General features: G+C 53.5%; 1 protein-coding gene across 4 annotated transcripts in view; it reads right to left on the bottom strand.

Annotated features, from left to right (window-relative positions):
* The window catches only part of ARHGEF2 (Rho/Rac guanine nucleotide exchange factor 2), a 129092-nt gene that overhangs the window by 13719 nt on the left and 94450 nt on the right, over window positions 1-20923 (bottom strand). For all 4 annotated transcript variants that reach the window (XM_030542025.1, XM_030542024.1, XM_030542026.1 and 1 more), the window contains 4 exons: window positions 5599-5666; window positions 4713-4776; window positions 524-653; window positions 104-213 (listed from right to left, as the gene is read on the bottom strand). In XM_030542025.1, the coding sequence (XP_030397885.1) occupies window positions 104-213; window positions 524-653; window positions 4713-4776; window positions 5599-5666 (372 nt within the window). The remainder of the gene's footprint in view (window positions 1-103; window positions 214-523; window positions 654-4712; window positions 4777-5598; window positions 5667-20923) is intronic.

Below are 20923 nucleotides of genomic sequence, written 5' to 3'. Positions count from 1 at the left end.
AGGCGGTGCCCAGCTCTGGTCACTGCCCAACCCGAGACAGATTCGAGCGTCACCCCGACGTGCCCCTCTCAGACCCCGAGGGAGCCTGGCAGAGTGCTCGCACCTTCATCGATCAGCGACTCCACCGACAGCGTCCGGTTGCGCATGTTGAGGGAGTCGGTGGACTGGGACAGGATGCGCCGGAGACCCAGGGGCGACTCGTCATTGAAGTTCCTGGAGGGAGACAGCGGGAGAATCAAGGGTAAGAGAAATGAAAACACTGCAGCTCCTGGCCACGTGCCGCGCCAGCCATCACCAGACAGACAGTCAGTTTCTCAGCTGGGAACGCAGGCACTAAGAGGGGATGGGCAGATGGGGAGAGCCAGTGGCTAAGTTGGGAATGGAACCCAGGAGTTCTGCCTCCCAGCCCCATTGCTCTGATCACTAGACCCCACTCCCTGCTCACAGCTGAGAAAAGAACCCAGGAGTCTTGATTCTTGGTCCCAAACTCCAACTACTAGACCCCACTTGCCCCGGCACTTACCCTGCGATGTTGGTGGTGGAGACGCTTTTGGAGAGGGACAGGGTGGGCCGCCCCCGACGGGAGCCCAACAGGCTCTGGCGGAAGCTCTCGGAGGGGTAGATGGCCGAGTTGGGACGCTCCCTTGTGGTCGCTGCAAAGAGAGGGAGCAAACGGGCACCATGAGCTGGGGCACCGGGGGAGGGTAGGTCCAATTGGCGAGCCCACCCCGGCACAGCCTGACCAGTTAGAGTCTCACTGTGCCGACGAGCAGCATGGGCCACGCCAAGGCATCGAGAACCAGACCACACCACGTGAGTTCCTGCCGTGCAGGACCCAGCCAACGCATCTGTCGCAGTAAATACTTGGGGGCAGCATCCATGCTAGGGATCCAACCCTGTCCAGTGCAGCCTGTGGTTCCCTGAAGCCGTGCCCAGTGGGCAAGCGCTCCCCTGCTCTGGAGCAGGGTGTGGGGACTAGTGGTTAGAGCAGGTGGCTGGGGAGGGAGAGGAAAACCAGAAAGAAAGAACATTTGGGGTCCCAGCTTGGCACAAGCTCAAGGCCTCTGCTTTGCCCTATCCATCCATGGTGTGTATCTGGCCCCCCATCATCACAGGGCCTGAGCATCAATCCTGTGCCAGGATCCCCACTGCACAGCCAGGGGACTGAGGTGCAGAGAGTCAAGCCCCTGACTTTTAATGGTAACTCCCATGGGAGTTAGGCACCTAAATACACTCAGAAATCAGGCCCTCGGTGACTAGCCTAAGCTCAGTCTCCGGCACAGCAGGGAATCAAACCGTGGTCTAACGAGTCCCAGGTTAGTCTCTAACCACCAGGCCGTCTTCACTGCCTGTTCCTGGCACAGGCAGGCAGCTCGGCCGCTAAGGATCAGGCTTTCGTCTGCAGCCAGATTAAAACAACAGCCGAGCAGCAGCCGTTAGCAGGAGTCACATCCTCACATTCTATCTAAATTACATTCAAACACAGTAACATCAGGCTGTTAAGGAGGAGACCCCGTCCTAATGGCCCCCACTGCCACCAGGTAAAGAACCAGATGTTAAGATGGTTAAAGAAAATGTAGTTTGACAGCATCTGTCTGTCAAGAAATCACTTCTCAAGGGTTGTGGTGGTGAAATCCTCATTTTTATTTTTATTTTTTTGTCTTTATGGTCCCCACTTCCTATTGTTTAGCTGCATGGGTTCCGTCTTGTTCTTTGATTGTTTCTGTCGGTTATAGAATTAATTCTGGTAGGTGTAAATTAATTAAGGTAGGGGGTAGGAGTGGTTAACGAATTGTGTTGCGCTATGTTAGGATTGGTTAAGGTACGGCTAAAAAAAAAGACTCAAATTTCACTATATAAACGGGGCCAAAAGGAAGTTCTTTGCGTACCAGCTCCAGGACACAGCCCCACAGATCAGAGCGGCCAGACCTCAACACTCTGCCAATGACAACAGGCAGAGACTGGAGTCTCCCAGATGACCGGATCCTGACTGGCCATGAAGAAAAGTTCATCTGTCTTATTGGGAGCAGTGAGCACTGTCTGTGTAGCATGTGCCGTCTGGTTTTGGTGATTGCTAATAAACAGAGGTGATGTAGGATATTATTGTGTAAGGCTCTTTCACTGGTAAAAGACCTCGTAAATCCGCAAAGGATTTTGCCCCGAGTCCACAGGGAAAGGGGGTTTGCCCAGAGCCCACGGAGGAGTAGAGCCCAGAGCCCACGGAGGGGTAAAGTTAGGTGTTTTTCGCCTGGAGCCCTAGGAACTGGGTAAAGCTGGGTGCCGTTGAGTGTACGAGTAACAGAGAATTTTGTGCGGGTAACAGGCCAGGGCTGGGATCCAGAGCCTGTTCCATAGGGTACGCAGCACACACGTGAACGTCTCAGAGCCTTGGGGTGTGTGGGACAGTCTGGCCCAGTGAAGTCAGCGGGAGTGGTGCTACCGATTCCATACGGGCCAGGATTTCACCCTCTGCGCGTGGCGCTGAGGGGCCAGCGCCCCAGCTGGCATGAATGGGTTTAACTGCTTGGTGGGCAGCTCCACTGGCACAGAGTGCCGCCTGGGGGCGACCGAATCCTCCTTGGGACGATTAACGTCTGGTGGAGTCGAGAGCCAGCTCTGAGTGCTGCAGACCCTGGGAACTTCACAGCCCCCCTGCCTCAGAGAAGCAATCCGCTGGCATTCTCCACAGCTGCCTGCAGGGGAGCCTGGATGTAATCGCAGCAGATCATTCAAGAGTGGATCTACATCTTAGGCAGGGTGGAAGCCCTCTCTCCTGGGGAGAAACCCCTCTCCACTGCCTCAGGGTGCAGTATCCATGTCACGCCAGCATAGCCCCATCTCCGCAGCCCACCTGGGATATGTTAGCAGCTCCATGCAGCCCTTGGGGGGGCGGGGGGTGCCATGGGACGAGACCCACAGGGGGCAGGCACCCTGCAGGCCCAGGGCAGTTACTGGGGTCAATCAGGGGGGTAGAAGCCAGACATTTCAGCTCTCCCCCTCCCCACGGGGCATTCAGTGGAGACCCCTCCCTTTCCCCAGGAGCAGCAAAGAGCACCGGGGCCAGGAGGCTCCAAACCCCGCTAGACCAGCCCTGAGGCTTGGGTAGGGGGCAATTCAGGGGGGCAGCTTCTGCCACAGCTGCTCCTCTTCTCTGGGAGACGGGCCCAACGCTGCTGCACGGTCAGCCACTATATTTAAAGACAGAGGCGGCGTCAGAGTTTCCCTCTCCTAGATTTCAGGGCCACAAGCGACCAAACAAGCAACCAACCTGCCATCTGCCGGGACCTGCTGCCGAGCTCACGCCAGGGGGTGTCACCCAGGACCACACCCCGGTTGAAAACAGGAACCCCCTTTTCATTTCACCAAACGCCCCTTGTGCATGGGAAGAGGCAGGCTGAACGCAAGCTTCTGATGCACCTTCCCTAACCCATTTGCTTTTCATCCTCTTATAACCTGCCCCCTTCCACCGCAGTGAAGTGATCCCAGCCTCCTGTCAGGTTCCTGTCACTTTTCCCGCAGCCCCTCTAACTCTGCTGCGCCCCCTCTGCAATGGGGCAACCGGTGCTGCAAAGGGGTATCCACGGATTTAAAGAAAAGCCTTCCGCTCTTTTCAATGTTACTCCCCATCCCTATACAGCCGAACACTGTGTGCGTGTCATGCGCATCTCAGCTCTGCAAATCGGGTAGCGAAGCCACGCCGGGTCAGTTTGCCATGTCCTGAAGGGCTAATGCTCAACCCGGGGTTTGACCACCACCCTGTTCATGAGACAACCGCAGGGTTATCGCTTCCCCCTGCTCAGATTCTGATCAATAGCAGCCGTGGCAGCTTCCTCTCCGGATGGCCCAGAGCACTTTGCGAACTACACACATAGTGTTGCTGGAATGCGGCCACCTCGGGGGCGGGCAGCTGCCAACTGAAATGCAGCACGCTGCAGTGGGACGTCCGGGTCAAGGGGATTAAGGCCAGCTCTGCCATTAGGGCCACAGGATCTTTCGTGGCCACCTTTAAGGACCCCTCCTGGCAGACACCCAGGGAGTAATGTGCATGGAACAATTTATTTCCCTGGGGCAGACAAAGGTCTGGGATGGCCCAACCAGGATCTGAACCTGGGGTTGTGGCGGGGGGAAGTCCAGTGATTTCAAACCTGAGGATTGGAAGCCTAGACTGGCCCTCCCCATCCTGCTGCTTTGAGATGGAGAGTTAAAGGGACAGGAATGCCACATGGGCCGCTCACGTAAGGGGGGGATGAAGAAACACCTCCAGCTTTGGCACTACAGCCTCCCCCCCCCCCCCCCCGGGCTATCATGTGCTATTGACTCGGCTCTCTTCAGCAGCATACCTAGGAGTAGAACCCAGGAGTCCTGACCCCCAGTCCCCTGCTCCAACCACTTGTCCCCCCATTCCTCTCCTAAAGCTGAGAACAGAACCTCCAGGTCCTATCTCAGATCCCCTTGTTCTGATCCAGAAAACCTCACCGTCCTTCCCAGCGTGGGAATAAAACACAGGAGACCGGACTCCCATCTACCTGCTCTAACCCCCCGGCCCCCATGCTGTCCCGGCCCCCCTTTGCCCTAAGCAGTAGATCTCGCTCACTGCCCACTAATCCAATTCCTTTAATAGAAACAAATGGCTCTCCGCCCTCACCAGCCACCCTGGCCCTCGGCCCCCTCAGGGGCTCTTCCTTCCCGGTCAGGATTTCTGGCTCACTTACTCTTGTTCCGCAGGGACACACTCTGCAGCGCCGAGTTGTTCTTCAGCAGGGCGGTTTTCTGTTGCTGAGGGCAGAGGGTGAATGAGGATGAGCCAGGTTATGGCACCGAGGTTCCGGTGATAGAACAGGCGTGTGCACGCACACACGCTTCCCCCCCCCCCGTTCATCTGCAGTTGCGTTTAGTGCAGCTGAAAAAAGCTCCACTCCAAACTCTAGAGAATCCCCCAGGGCCAATGTTTAAAGGTATTCAGGCACCTCCGCCCCACTGATTTCACAGGATGAGCTTCCCCCACAGAGCGCCCCCTACCTAAGAGCCTCCACCCTGCCCGCTTCCTAGCTGATTCGGACAATCATCCAGCTCCTTGCACAAAAGGGAACTGCTAAGGCGGACTGGAGCTGGTGATCTGGTGCTGAACAGATCCCTTAGGGAACAGCTCCCTAAGAACATAAGAATGGCCCTATTGGGTCAGACCAAAGGTCCATCTAGCTCAGTGTCCTGTCTTCCAACAGTGGCCAGTGCCGGGTGCCCCAGAGGGAATGAACAGAACAGGTGATCATTAAGTGATCCATCCCCTGTCGCCTATTCCCAGCTTCCGGCCAACAGAGGCGGGGACACCATTCCTGCCCATCCTGGCTAACAGCCATTGATGGACCTGTCCTCCATGAACTTATCTAGTTCTGTTTTGAGGCCTGTTGCGGTCTTAGGCCTTCACAACATCCTCTGGCAAGGAGTTCCACAGGTTGATTGTGCGTTGTGTGAAGAAATACTGCCTTTTGTTTGTTTTAAACCTGCTGCCTATTAATTTCATTTACTCACCCAGTGCTCAAGAGAGGTGATGGGGACCCCCCACCCTCCAGCCCCTCCCCAGCCCCACAGGCTGCTCACCTTCTGCTTGACCTTTGTGCAGTTGGGCAGAGTGTCCTTGCAGCGGTTGTGAATGGTGACATTGCAGGCTGGAAGAGAAGGAGAGGTGAGTTTAGACCGGACACCAAAGTAACAGCTCTGCCCCATTCCAGGGTCTCAGCCCGCTTTAAGGGCCTCATTAAAACCCCTCTGAGATAAGGGTTGAGCTGGCATTATGGCCTAGTGGTTAGAGTAGCACTGCTAGGTTCTAGTCCCAGCCTGGAGTGCTGTCTAGAAAGCGTAGAACACAATTCTAGGAGTCAGGACTCCTGGGTTCTCTTCCTGGCTCTGGGAGGGAGCTTTGCCTAGTGGTCAGATCAGGGGCTGGGAGCCCCCTTGTGTCCCCAACTAGTAAAATAGGGTAACAATGTATCCAGGGTTCTAAAGCACATGGATAGCCACAAGTGAAAGTGTGTTACTGTTATATACTTCGTCCACCACTGAAATGCAGCCACCTCTGGGGCAAGATGCAGCAACTTTAACCATGCAGAGAAACACAGTGAAACACTGCTTCAGGGCTAGGGCTGAAGAAAAATCATGTTCAGTTTAAAGTGCAAGGAGACAGAATGTAGCGAATAGAAGTGGAATTTAGCCAGGATCCAAGAGGTTAGAAGTCGTCTTATTTATGTAATGGGATCTGATCCCAGGACTCCATTACACTGGGTGCTATATGTACACAGACAGTCCCTGCCCTGAAGAGCTCAGGATCTAAACAGAGGATGGGAGGGGAAACTGAGGCACCAAGCAGAGAAGAGACTTCCCCAAGGTCAGAGCCAATGCTAGGAACTGAAACCAGACCTGCTGAATCCCAGTCTGGTACCTTAATCACAAGGCCATGCTTCCTCCCAAAGCCAGGAAGTGCAGAGGGATCTTTAATGATCCACCCTCACTCAGGACCTCAGTGCTAGAGCTCATTGGGAGGGTGCTGTGTTATTCTGTAACCTCCCCTTGGAAAGGCTGAGCCAGGCCTGCGCTGCTCTGCCCTGTCAAGCATCACCACACGTCAGTTTCCCACCAGGACACCATAGTTTCCTCCCTTCCCTGCTGCGGAGGATCAAATCCAGCCAGTGACATCACCACACCCTGGCCATTTGGCTGCTGCCACAGCCAGTTCCCACCTCCTGCCTGGCGCTACCCAGGCACCGAGCTCCTGGTGGGCAGGCGTGTCTCAGGACGGATGCCAAACAAGGGTTCGAGCTCTGGGCGAAAGCTCCCCACCCTGTGGGTGGATGAGTAGATCCGGCAAGGCCTGGGGTATTGCAGACCCCGAGCCTTCGCACTGAGAAACTATTTCCTCTGGCCCCAGACAGACGTAGCTTCTCATCTCCGAACACACCGGAGACTCTCCACCATAAAGGTGCCCATCCCAGAGGTATGCCAGCAGATCGAGGGACGTGATCATTGCCCTCTATTCGACATTGGTGAGGCCTCATCTGGATACTGTGTCCAGTTTTGGGCCCCACACTGCAAGAGGGATATGGAAAAATTGGAGAGTCCAGCGGAGGGCAACAAAAATGATGAGGGGGCTGGAGCACATGACTTATGAGCAGACGCTGAGGGAACTGGGATTGTTTAGTCTGCAGAAGAGAAGAATGAGGGGGGATTTGATAGCTGCTTTCAACTACCTGAAAGGGGGTTCCAGAGAGGATGGATCTAGACTGTTCTCAGTGGAGGCAGATGACTGAACAAAGAGCGATGGTCTCAAGTTGCAGTGGGGGAGATTTAGGTTGGATATTAGGAAACACTATTTCACTAGAGGGTGGTGAAGCACTGCAATCGGTTCCCTAGAGAGGTGATGGAATCTCCATCCTCAGAGGTTTTTAAGGCCCGGCTTGACAAAGCCCTGGCTGGGATGATTTAGTTGGAATTGGTCCTGCTTTGAGCAGGGGGTTGGACTAGATGACCTCCTGAGATCCCTTCCAACCCTGATATTCTATGATCTGGGCACACACTATGTAGGCTCCAGCCACCCAGTCAGGCCTGAATTATGCTGGGGAGGCTGCAAACCCTGTCACCCCTACTCCAACAGCAGGCACTGCAGCTGGGGAGCACAGGTCCCTAGAGGGCACATTGCCAGCTAGGGCAGGAGACTTGGTGCACCTCCCGGGAAGCCTCTACCAGCTGCTTATGGATTCTCATGTGCAACTGACCCTCCCTCCGAACAAGGGAGGGTGGGGGATGTCACCACCATCTGCACTTCCAGAGGGGTGGCGGTGGGGGGGCGGGCACTCCCCTTGCAATGCTTGGCACCGGGGGTGGCGCTGGCTGCAATCTGCATCTCGCCGTGCCAAGGCTTGGGGCTAGGCGAGTGCCACCTGGTCTGGAGAGGCCCCCAGCCCCTGCTGCCAAGCAACAAGCCTCCCCACCGCTGCAAGGGAGGCGCCGGGTGCTTTACAAGCCTTTGTGGCCAATGCCCCAACTCAGATGGCCTGCGAGGTCTGTGCAGGGACAGGCCGTAGTGTAGTGGGGAGGGGCTAGCAGGACCTTGGGGAGAGATTCACCCACCAACCAGCAAACCTAGCCCCCTTAACCCAGACCAGACACCTCTTGTCCCCTGCAAAGTTCGCTGCCTTCCACGGGTCTGAATCTGGCCTACGGTCTGTACTGTAAAATAAGAGGCAAGTAAGGACCTCTCAGGGAGGGGGTGTGGTGGACCGGGAGCCAGGACTCCTAGGTTCTCTGCCGAGTGCCATCGCTGGGCAAGTCACTTCCCCCTCCCTGTGCCCTCTGTGACACGGGGACAAGAAGGTTGAGGTTAGATTAGTTCGGGGATAAGATTTACCCCAGAGCAGGAGGTTGGTATTAGCTGACATGCCCCAGGCTTTACCTGCAGGGTGTCTTATGTACTGGGACTGATGCACTGGGGTGAAACTGACTCCAGTGTTTATTAAGCACTTTCAAGGCCCTTGCAGAGGTTACAGTGGTCAAGGACAAATATCAAAACCCCTCTAAGTCCTTATTGAACAACAGAGGGAGAATTTAGATAAGCAGTTACCCCCCCCGCAACAGCCAGGGAGCGTCTGTACACTGAGCGACTGGGATCCGAAAGGTGCAAGAGAAGAAAGTTTGCTGTTCTTCTATACGTTGCCAGTGACAAGCTGCCATCTCTGGGGTGGGATGCTGCAGTGCCGAGTCATCCCATGCAACACCCCAGCAGCGCTCTTCCTGACAAAGAGCACGTTCAACTGAAACGGCAGGGAGAATTTAGGGGGTTGGGATGTTGCGGCATCACCAACCCCAAGCATTAAAAAAATCATGAGTTAGCAGTGCTCCTCCCCCCAATGAGATTTTGTAAAACAAAACAAAACAAAACACTTAAATGTTGGCTTCTTTCAACTGGTCTTCTGGTTTCCGAACCTTTCGGATTCACATTTTTAAACTTTTCTCTGCCACCACAAGCGCTAGAAATTATTTCTCTTTTAAATCGAAGTTGAGATTCACATGACTCCAGCAGCTGGGGCTTTATGCCAAAATACCCAGTACCGTGAGAACTGATAACAGCAGGAAAAAGACTTTAAATATAAATGTTTCCCCTGGATTTCCGAATTTAGTTGGATTGGGAGAATTCCCAGCCAGTTGTCCAGAGATTAGCTCTTTAACATAATTCCTAGAACAAGTTAGATTCTTTCCACTTTGCCCTGCCTGTGATTTTTTGCTGAATGGATGGTCAATTATCCAGCCAATGATGCAATCCATGCTTCAAATGTCCTCAGGAGCTGATGAGAGAAACAGACCTTGGCAACCTAACACCACTTCACCCAGGTTAAAGTTCCAACTCGGCTAATTACTTTATGCCTCCATAAACTCCCCTTGTAGCTTCCAACAGATTTTTTTAAACATTCTGTGCCAATCTGTCACATTGTTGTGTGCTGTTAACACTTGCTACATTCCACCCCAGAGGTGGCTGCATTTCAGTGGTGGCAAAAAAGTTCCCCCTGTGGGTTTCCTAAAGAGCTCTGGGATCCCTGGAGAGTAGTAATAGGCAATAAAAGCCCTGAACCTGACCTACTCTAACACTGGTAGGAAGAATGTGAAACTGACGTAGCTCTGTGCCAGTCTTGGTCCAAAGCTATGCTTTATAGCAGGCAGGGGAGTTGGGGGCCCACCCAAACCATGGGCTAGCACTCTGTAAATGGAGAACTAACAGAGGGTCCTGCATGTGACTGGGTGAGATCACGGGCCAGCTGAGGTTATTGTGAAGTTAAGTCGCAGATCCGTGGCCAAGCTGCTACGGGTGTGCTGCTGGGCCTTTCCGCCCCGCCAGCGCCAGAAATACCTACTACTGGCCACATGCCGGCCCTGCTTTGCCACCTCTCAGCTGAGACGCTCAAACACGATACCCACAAGGAATTACGCCTTGTCGCTGGGGCAGGGGCAGATAAGACACAGAAACACCAAGTCACCAGTCTATGGTCACACAGTGAGTCAGAGGCCAGTTCAGAAATACCCCATATCTCCAGACTCCATGTCCCATGTTTTAAAACCACAAAACCATCCTCCCCTTCTCATTACTGGATAGTTACTATTCCGTTGTAATGTGGGAGTACGATTGCGTCCCTTGTTCTGGGCAGCTGCAGCCTTGAAGAGTTAGGTAACATTCCAAAAGAAGCAGATGGCAAATACAACCTAGCCTTTGATGTGAGAGGAACAGAGATTGCAAACAAAAAAAAAACCCCTAAAACTCTCACACACTCCTTATAAAAATACAGATCAGGGAAAAGATGCTTTAAAAAAACCCCACCACCACCAGACGCCCAAATTCTCCCAAGACAACAAAGTGGTGGTGGTAGGGGGAATAAATTAGAAGCAGGATGTTAAAGATCTTGTTAATGACAGAGCAGAGGGAGATCTTTTGTTAGGGGTTGGGATGGGGAAGGGGCTGAGACAGCTGGGAGGCCTTGTCCCCACTCCTTCCCCTTCCCACAGTTCTGGTTTAACTACGCTGGTAGTTAAAGCCGTACAAACCCCTTAGTGTGGATGAGTTCTATGGGCATACAGGTGTTCACAGGGATATGGCTATTCCCACGTGGGAAGAGGAATAAGCCATTCTGGGACAAAGCACCTTTGCGCTGGTATAATTGCATGCAAACTGGTTGTACTGGTTCTAAAGAATAAAATGGCTTCCAACTGCCCCCAGAGACCATGCCGCGCTCAGGGGGTCTGGGGCTCATCAGCTCCGGCATGCAGGGGCATCAAAGCGGGCGCACCTTGCATTTCTGCCCTCTGCAAAAGTCCCTGGCCACTGCCAGAGCCACGTCCAAGGGGCCTTCAGTGCATCCAGCTCAGGCCAGGAGTGGGCCGCTGCCTAGGCACCCGTTAGCCATCACACACACACAGAGGCTTGATTTTAGAGTATATTTTGCCTTGTGTGTACTGCGCGCACACAGATTTTAAACACATCACCTGGTCAGGGTCAACTTTGAGGGCAGACTGTTGGGGCGGGGGGGGGAGCCAAGGGCTAACCCCCCCCATCAGCAGACATGCATTACCATCACATCTTGCCTACACCAGGGTTTTAACACACTCTAGTTAACCCCGCTTTCCTAATGTAGACCTGGCCAATGGGCATGACCCCATTCAAAGCTGGTTTAAAATGCAGATTCATCTAAAGGAGCCCTGCCAGCCAGTGGAAACAGGCCCCAATTATCCACAAGCTGTGTAGCAAAACAAGGGCAAGGAGCCATTCTTTGCATCCGTATTGTGGTAGCACCTAGGAGTTCCAGCCGTGGATCAGGACCCGGGGGTGCTAAGCGCTGTACAGACACAACAAAAAGCCCCTGCCCTGTAGCGTTGAGTGTCCTTGGCATTGTATAGCCCCTAGCCCTACTGGATGGAGCCAGGGCCACCCACAGGATTCAGGGGGTCTGGGTTCTTCGTCGGTGGGTCCCGGAGCAGAAGGACCCCCTGCCACAGGTCTTCGGGGCACTTCGGCGGCAGGTCCTGAAGCGGAAGGACACCTCCCCCACCCCCCACTACCGAATTGCCACCGAAGACCTGGAGCATAAGAAGCTCCGGGCCCCTCGAGAGTTTTCTGGAGTCCCCAGAACGAGTGAAGAACCACACTACAGGGCCCCCAGAAAGCTCTCGTGGGTGCCCCTGCAGGGCCCAGGGCCTGGGGCAAATTGCTCCACTTGCCCCCGGCTCTGGGCAGCCCTGGGTGGAGCTACGATGCCGTAACACAGATCCTAATCCAACCCTGCAGATTTAGGGACTGATTTTTCCAAAAGGGGCGTTCACAACTCAATGGGGGCTGGATGCCCAACTCCCTCAGGCCCTTTTGAAAAATCCCAACCTCCACTTAGGCAAGAAACGCCCCCTTCTCGATTCCAATGGGCACATCAGTAAAGGGTGCGGGTGCCAATCAGCTACCAGATCCAAGGGTCTAGGAGCGTTTGACTCCAGAACCTGTCCCCCCGTCGGGATCTGAAGCCGTTTCACTTACACTTTACAGAGCTTTGCCCAGCCCCCCTTTAAGGACCAAACGCATCCAGTCACTAAGGTCCCAGGGAACGACTGTCCCTCCTGCACCATAACCCCCTCGTCGGGGGTGCAAGCGGGCAGTGACTGATCAGACACGCGGGCAGGGATAAAGCTGCTGTCCCAGGGCGAGCGGATCAATGCACAGCGCAGAACAAAAGCTCCGTATTCAGTGCCCTGGAGCCTGAGGGTGCCAGCACAGCTCCCTGGCTAAGCCTCAGCGGGGAAAGGGAACGCCCAAGGGGTATAACCAGGAGCCAACACAACAAAGCAAAGGATTGGAGACGCTTCCTAACCACAAAAATCTATTAGGCACCCAAAAGCCTGGTGATGAGGACACCAGCCTTGGAAGTCCCGGGTTTAATCCCCTGCCTCAGTTTCCCCAGCTGCCGCTGCCTCACAGGAGGGCTGTGAGGTGCTCAGATACTACAGTGATTGGGGTCAGATAAGGAGTTTTGATACATTTCCCCTCTGCACAAGCTTTGGGTTGGCCCCCTGTGGTTCTTCCCTCAGCCCTCCAGTCTGCCTGACTTGCTGTTTGAGAAACATGGATCACAAGAATCCAGAGAGAGAGAGAGAGCACAGCATGCACCTCTCCTCTGCAAAGCGCCGTCTCCACCGAGCACAAACTGGCTGCTGACTCCATCAGGCCCCTAGAAAGGGGCAGACATGCAAGAGGGCATCATAAAGGGGGCAGAACTGGCCCCCTGAGAATCTCCACCCCTTTACCCAGGGGTCTTCCCAGCCAGAATGCAACTGGTGTCAGGGCTCTGCCCCTGCCCTGCCTCCAGCATCGTGGGTGTGGGAGGGGTGCACTGTTCTGCTGTCCCTGCTTGCCTGGGGGCAGAGCCCAAGTGACAACGGCCCTGGGGCTGCTCTGATTTACACCAGCACTGGGCAAGACTCTGCACGGCCCCCACATCCAGGCAGTGCAAAGAGGGCATCGAGTGGCCTTACGCCCCAAGCGCCAGCACGGGAGAACAGTCCCATGGCCCCACTCATAAGAACAGCCGTCCTGGGTCAGACCAAAGGTCCACCCAGCCCAGTGTCCTGTCTACTGACAGTGGCCAATGCCAAGTGCCCCAGAGGGAGTGAACCTAACAGGCAATGATCAAGTGATCTCTCTCCTGCCATCCATCTCCACCCTCTGACAAACAGATGCTCGGGACACCATTCCTCACCTATCCTGGCTAATAACCGTTAATGGACTTAACCTCCATGTATTTATCCAGTTCTCTTTTAAACCCTATTATAGTCCTAGCCTTCACAACCTCCTCAGGCAAGGAGTTCCACAGGTTGACTGTGCGCTGTTCCTCCCCAGAGATGACTGCAGTCATTTGGGGGGGCATCAGGATGCCCAGGGGCTTTTATTTGTTTTAAACCTGCTGCCTATTAATTTCATTTGGTGACCCCTAGTTCTTGTATTATGGGAATAAGTAAATAACTTTTCCTTATCTACTCTCTCCACAGCACTCATAATTTTATAGACCTCTATCATATCCCCCCTTAGTCTCCTCTTTTCCATGCTGAAAAGTCCTAGCCTCTTTAATCTCTCCTCATATGGGACCCTCTCCAAACCCCTAATCATTTTAGTTGCCCTTCTCTGAACCTTTTCTAATGCCAGAAGATCTTTTTTGAGATGAGGCGACCACATCTGTATGCAGATATTATTGCCCTTATATATAATATAATAATATATCCAGCTATGCAGGCCAGGCGTCGGATAGACTAATCCCAATTGTAGGCAACACATGAGCACCCAGGTTTCTGTGCCAGCCGGGTCAGACGCTGCAGTCTGCTGACCAAGGGGAGGAAATGAAGTCATGCTCTGCATTTTTAAGAAGAAAAATATTGTTTTAGAGATTGGCGAGCCAGCTCTTGTGCAACTCAAAAGCGGAGGGGGGGGCAGGAGAGAGAAACAAAACAAGTGAGAAACCCAGTGTTTAGGCGTTCCCACTAGCTAGCCCCGGTCCCAATCCACTTCTCACAGCCCATGGCTTTGAACACCACTCGGCCTCACTCCTCTTTGAAGGGCGGCCGAGGTTCTGGCCTATTAAACGTGAGCGAAAGGACCATCGCAGGCTGGTGGGGAGAGTCGGAGTCTAAAAATAGGTTTATTGCTGAGAAGCTGCCAGGGCCCTGTTGTGATTAGGTGGGTGATGGGATCGGGGCCCCGCTGCGCGCACAAGCCCTGCCCGGAAGGGTTTACAGTTGGGGATAGGCAAGGCAGCCCTGGCAGAGCTGAGGAACTGCAGCCCAGAGAGTTGAACCGATTTGCTCAGAGGAGCCTGTGCTCTAACCCACAGGACCTGCCTCTCTTCCCAGCCTGCAGCGTCCGAGATGATAGGTACCAACTCCGAAGGGCTCAGCAGTTTGGGCCTCGCAGGATCAATCCCCAGGCTTTTATTATTGCCAGTTTTCCTTTCCAGCAATTACCCCCTTTTTAACACTGAGCCAGTCCAGACAGCCAGGCTCCCACCGCAACAATTCTTCCACGTTTCTCTCCACCTGCAACACACTACGTTCATTCACTCATGTTGCCCCCTGGTGGCTGGTCCACAGAGAGGATAAAGGACCTACTTCTACAGCCAGTTAGGGGAGCTCCTGTTTATCTGAAGCACTAGAGGCCTGGCAGTTCAACTGGCCTCGGCTTTGCGACTTCTCTAGAAACACAGTGTAAATCCAGGCCCTGGGGATGTTATCCACCCAGGGCTGCATGCACAATAGAAAAACCTCCATCAACTCCCTTTGGCACAGCGGGCACACGGCTTTGCCAGTCAGTGGCCTGTCTGCGGGCTGGCATAGCAGGAACTCAAAGCTGCCTGCCCCCTCTTGTTTCTAGCTCAAACCCATACAAAGTAGCCAAGAAGGGCAGGTAAAGGCTGGAGGCGAAGCACTGCCTAGGAGAGAAGTTACTTCAGCGAATGAGTGACTGGAGGAGCCAGAGCTGCTCCTTAGTCTGATTTGGCAGCTGTTTCAGGATATGAGCTCAGATCAGCTGTTGCAATGCTACAATTGCAGCGCTGTAGCAAGGACATTTGGGCGTGGGGGGGGGGGGGCTGCTGGGTCTGCTTCCCCTCTGTAACACAGGGCATGTCTACACTGCACTTAGACACCCCTGGCTGGCCCGTGCTGGCTGATTCAGGCTCAGGCTAAAGCAGCTGTTGAATTGCAGTGAAGACATCAGCCCAAGGTCTGGGACCCTCCCACTTCGCAGCCCTAGTGTCTACACTGCAATTAAACGGCCCCTTAGCTGAGCCAGCCGGCACGGGCCAGCCGTGGGTTTTCAGCTGCATGGTAGACATGCCCAACGGTGAAGCTGCAGCAGGCAGTACCAAAAATTCCTCTGCGGGGGGTGTGGGAGCGCAGCGTCCATTAGAATCAATTGCCCTCAGATGACACCTTTAAGCAGCCCCTGGGCATCCTGATGCCCCCCCATATAACTGCAGTCACCTCTGGGGAGGAACACAGCAGCTGTTTCACAGCACCCCGGGAGCGACATGCCGCAGTTTAGCACGGGAGGGTGAAAAATGCTGCCTACGATTTGTGGAGAGGAATGTAACAGGCCAGAGGACAGGAAACCTGGGCTAAGAGTCCTATGTTGTGAGAGGCACCAGGGATGCGACTGTGACTCACTAAGTGCATGTGCAGGGCCTAGCGCAACAGGTTCCTGATCTTAAGTAGGGGTGCTGTGTGCTACTGTAATACAAACAACAGGGCGCACACACCTTTGTCTCACTCCATATTTCCAACACAGTCAGGTCTGCAGACTCAAACAAAAGACAGTTTCTCAGATCCCATTTGGGGGGGGGGGTGGTCGTGCAATCTATTGGAGAATCTTTTTTACTAAGGATTACGCAAGAGGCAGAAGGAAGCTAGCAGGGTTTTCATATACAGCACAAGGCATTTTAATACAATGGCACCTGCAGCGAGCCTGCTTTGCTCTGGAAATCCATATGATAGGAGCCCGCAATGGCCTTTCCCTGCAAAGTCACTTTCCAGCCTCTCACATTAAATTGCACTTGAATGGCCCTGTAAAAAAGCCAAAACAAACAGAGCTTGCCACCCAGAGGGGTGCTTGGAGAAAAGCACTGGTGAAGCATCCTGAATTAGCTACCAGCAGCATGCAACTGCTCCGGGGAAAACATCATATGGCAGAGATGATAAGCAGAGCCCAGGAACAACTGCTCTTCCGGAGGGGAACTTGCAGAGATGAGGCAGCAGATCTAAACCTCAGTTACTATAGAAAAGGAAGTCGTATGTTCTACGGGCAGAAGAGGAAAGGGGGGCAGCATGTGGGCTGGAAAGTCAAGCCAGGCATGAACAAGGACCACCTTTTCTCTCTGTGTACAGCTCCTAGCACCTTAGCTCTCAATCCATGGCTGAAGCACCAATGGCCTATTACAATGGAAATCAGCCAACTGCAGGTATTCACCACCAGGGGGAGTCGGCCTAGAGAGGGCCCTGAGAGTGGTACTCTCCCAAACCCCGCCCACAACCTAAGCTCCACCCACTCGTGACACCATAGGGAGGTCTCATTGGTCAATCAGCCCAGCAGTGGAATACCATAGTTAACAAGGGCGGTGCAAGTCACAGCAGTGTAGACAGGTAGAGTTCCCGCCCCGCTCTGAACGGATGCAGGATAAAGTCCAGGTGCTCCCACACCCTCTGCAAGTCTGGCTTTTAAATTATAATTCAGCGTCACCTATCTCCCTGGGCTTGGCCTTTCCTAGGGTTTTCCCTGGAGGACCCTTCTGTCCCAGACTGTAGGTCTCTCTGCCCCTAAGAAGGGTTGGGACCTCTGTGATGTCCCAGGTGAAGCTAACCGAATCCCCTTTGCTAGGTTGCAGAGTGAACATGCTACCAAGATGAACGGGGCCATTCACACCCCTCCAAGCTACTGTTTCAGGCTGTCTGCAGACCCAGGCAGACATCCCTGCGTCAGTTACCCTGGTGTCACAGGAAGGTTAGAGAGTTAATGGAAGCTTCCCTCTGTGCTTCTGTTTGCCCTCCGTGGGGGAGGTGGGGAGAGCAAACGTTCTAAGGCTCACACAGACAGAGATCCAACTAGTTCACGAACACCTCCGCCAAATGGTGGCGTTAAAAAGGAACTTGTGTTCAGAGGCACCTCCCTGTCTGTCTGTCTGTCTGTCTCTCTCACACACACACACACACACACACACACACACACACACACACACCGCATGCGCACTCTCCTTGCTGCGTCAAGCCAAGGGATCTCAGTGGTTTCCTGAGGCACAAGGATGTTGAAATCATTTGCAAAACTAAAATGAAAGCCCTTTGCGAGCCGCTGACTTGATCGGCAGAAGGGCCGGGTGGGGAGTGACACTGCAGAAGCTGACCTGAACCAATACCACAGAGTCACCTCGTGAGAGCCAGAATCGAGGGAGGACCCAGGGGGACCTCTTGCCTGCAGAGGGAGAACAGCTCATCACACAGTTCCCTCTTTATAACTGAACAACCTGGGTAACTGGTCACTGTGTTCTTCCTGCAAACAGGCCTGCTCCATAGACACCAGATTAGTTACCCCACTAGGGCCCAGGCCTCTCAGCTTCCTGGACAACGTCTTCCAGGCAGGACCCTGTCCCAGTACTTCTGTACTCCAGGAGTCTCCGTGCAGGAGTGTGAGGAGAGACACCCACAGATAATCAGTCACAATGTATAAAGGACTAGAGCACCGTGGGCATAGGCCAGGCTCCATTCCTGCTCCCGGAAAAAAAGGATCAATTTCAACAACATCAGAGGAGTCACATATTAGCCATGGCTGAACCTCAGATGACATGTCAGCATACTGTCACACAGCTGTTACCCACATGGATGTGAGTAGCCTAGCGGTTAGAGCACTAGACTGGGACTCGGGACACCCAGGTTCTAGTCCCCATTTTGCCACTGGCCCCAGGAGTGACTCTGGGCTAGTCAGTTTCCCCTCTCTGTGCCTCATTTTCACCATGATACTAACTAACCCCCTTTGTAAAGCAGTCTCAGATCTGTGGCTGAGAAGAGCTAGGGGTTATTACAACATGACTGTAAACAGTTATTTCACCCAGTACTAACTGGCAGCCAATGCTAAGGGCAGAATCTAAACCAGTTTCACCCAAATTGGATGTGTTGACACACTAGTTCCTGATCGACTTAAATAAGTCTGGTTTAAACTGAAGTCAGAGCATCTACCCAGAGGTTTGCTCTGATTTAAATTCACGCAGCTGTCTCATGTAGGCACACCGCCACTAGGCAATGCAGAAAAACCCACCACTGTGCAGGATGGGAAGCAGAGTCCTGTGGGCTGTATAGAGACTGGGATTGGCTCAGTTTCCATTCGTTTCCCGTAAGATCTGGGGGTCTTCCTCCCCCAGGTCTCTTGAATCATTCTGGAAGGGATTTTAAAACTGGAACCTGGCCAGGACACTAGATCCGACATCCCTTCCATTGCAAAAAGCACCAGGAGACACAACTACCTTGAGAAGCCAGAACCGTGCTTTGACGACCAGGCCAGTATCAGCCTTTCAAGGAGGATGGTGGAGAAGGTTCAGAGGAGGGCCGCAAGAATGACTTAAGGGTTAGAAAACAGGCCTTACCGCAATAGACTCAATCTATTTATGCTTAACAAAGAGACGATGAAGGGGTGACGTGATCAGTCTACAAAGGGGAGGGTAACTGAGCACTGGAACAATTTACCAAGGGTCCCGGCGGATTCTCCCATCACTGACCATTTTTAAAGCAAGGTTGGATGTTTTCCTAAACGATCTGCTCCAGGAATTGTTTGGGGGAAATTCTCTGGCCTGTGTCATCCAGATGATCAGACAAGATCAGCGGTTCTCAAACGGTGGGTTGCAAAATGGAGTCGCCACGGTTAGAGTTAGACTTTCTGGGGTCCAGGCTGAAGCCCGAGACCTACTGTCAGGGAATGAAGCTGAAGCCTGAGGGCTTCAGTCCTGGGTGGCAGGGGTCAGGTTACAGGCCTCCTGCCTGGGGCTGAAGCCCTCTGGCTTCGGCTTTGGCCCCCCCTGCCCAGGGCAGCGGGGTTCGGGAAGGCTCAGGCTTCTGTCCTCCCGCCTGGGGTCACGTGGTAATTTTTGTTGTCAGAAGAGGGTCGAGGTGCAATGAAGTTGGAGAACCCCTGGCCAACATGATCACAATGGACCCTTCTGGCCTTGGAGTCTATGAAACTATATCCCCTCCTAGAAGCTGACACTTCTCTTCCACACAGCCGGGCATGGATGGCATCACCACCTGATTCAAGGGCACCACTTCCCTACACTATTGCTCACTCTACACAGGTCTCCTGTCCCAGTACCAGCCAAGCCTGATCCTATGTAGCAAGATCTAATGAACCACGACTGGGGGAGCAGACAAACCACCACTAGGCTGGAGGTCAGGGATAGGAACGCTGCCCTAGATTCCAAGGGCCAGATGCCACATCGCTACACAAAGTCGCGGGACCTACTATGGCTTCACACCAGCTGAGAATCACGAACTTTCTGTGTATGCGGGAAAAGGCGGAGTCTGGAGAACACAATCAAGCAGTTTGGCTAGACAATGCCCAGGCTGGCCCCCTGGGGCTGTTCACTTCCATAAATACAATGAGATCAAAGCAGGGGAAATGGCCTAAAACTAACCCGACTGCAGCCCAGCTAGGAAATAACAACATTTCACCGGCCACTGGGAGAGGGAGTCTGACCAGAGATAAGGGGGAGGAAACCTGCATTGAAGATTTTCCAAAAGGGGTTTGAGATTTTGGGTACCCACTTTGAGATGCCCCAAATGCGCTAGATTTTGGGAGAACTCAGCGCTTTCTGAGAGCCAGGCCCCTCTCAAGTCGGTGCTCAGCGCTTTCTGAGAGCCAGGCCCCTCTCAAGTCGGGTTTCCCAAAAATCACAAGTCCCTTTAGAAACTCATGGCCCGAGTTCTGATCCAGAGTTACCCTTCCTAGGACCTGATCATCAGTTTCACCGACGACTCCCTTGCACCACTCTGGCAGGGTAAGGTGGCCGTCAAGAAGGTGCCAGTGTCATTTATGCCATTTACATGGCCGGAGTGATTTAGAGAGTCCAGACTGCGGACAAGAATCAGGCCTTGTGTTCAGGGGTTCATTAGACTATAAACTATTTGGGGCAGGGGCCATTTCATATAAACGTCAGTGGGGCCTAGTGGCCAGAGCACTTGACTGGGACTCCAGAGACCTGGGTTCTATTCCCAGATCTCCTCCCAGGTGACCTCAGGCAAGTCACTTCTCCTCCCTGTGCCTCAGTTTCCCAACTGTAAGATAGGGATCACGATACTAAAATGCATTGAGATCTACTGATGAAAAGCCTCAAAGAGGAGGTAGGGGCTGTGGTGGGTTTTCAGCCCCAAGCAGAACAGGCCTGTAGGCACCACCCCAAGCCAGGTTTTTTAAAAAGCGTGAACTGTTGCACTCAAAAGCCATAAAATTAAATGCAAAGGCGGTCCTCATCACGCACCAGGAGAGAAGGAAGGATGGCAGAAAACACCACATGACAGCCCGTCTCATCCCATCTGCTGTAGCCAGAGCTGCTGCCAGCACGTCAGCCCACATGGAACGGGCAATATTGATCGGGAATGGCCTCGAGCAGTGACGCAGGTTTCGCTGCCTACGCATGGGACAGTCTCCTCTCTCAGTGCCTAGAAACACACAAGCCAGGCTGGCAGGATCTGCCCATTGAACCACACCCACTGAAACACCACCCTCTGCCCTCGGAGCCGCCCAGCTGCTCAGTAAGAGGAAGGGTGGGCTTGTGGGTAAGGCGGTGGGTTAAAACTCAGGAGATCTCTGGGTCTCAGCTTCCCATTT

This window comes from Gopherus evgoodei, chromosome 24 (genome assembly GCF_007399415.2).
Source record: "Gopherus evgoodei ecotype Sinaloan lineage chromosome 24, rGopEvg1_v1.p, whole genome shotgun sequence".
In the NCBI taxonomy this organism is placed as follows: domain Eukaryota; kingdom Metazoa; phylum Chordata; order Testudines; family Testudinidae; genus Gopherus; species Gopherus evgoodei.
This window is presented reverse-complemented; position numbering and strand designations above follow the sequence as displayed.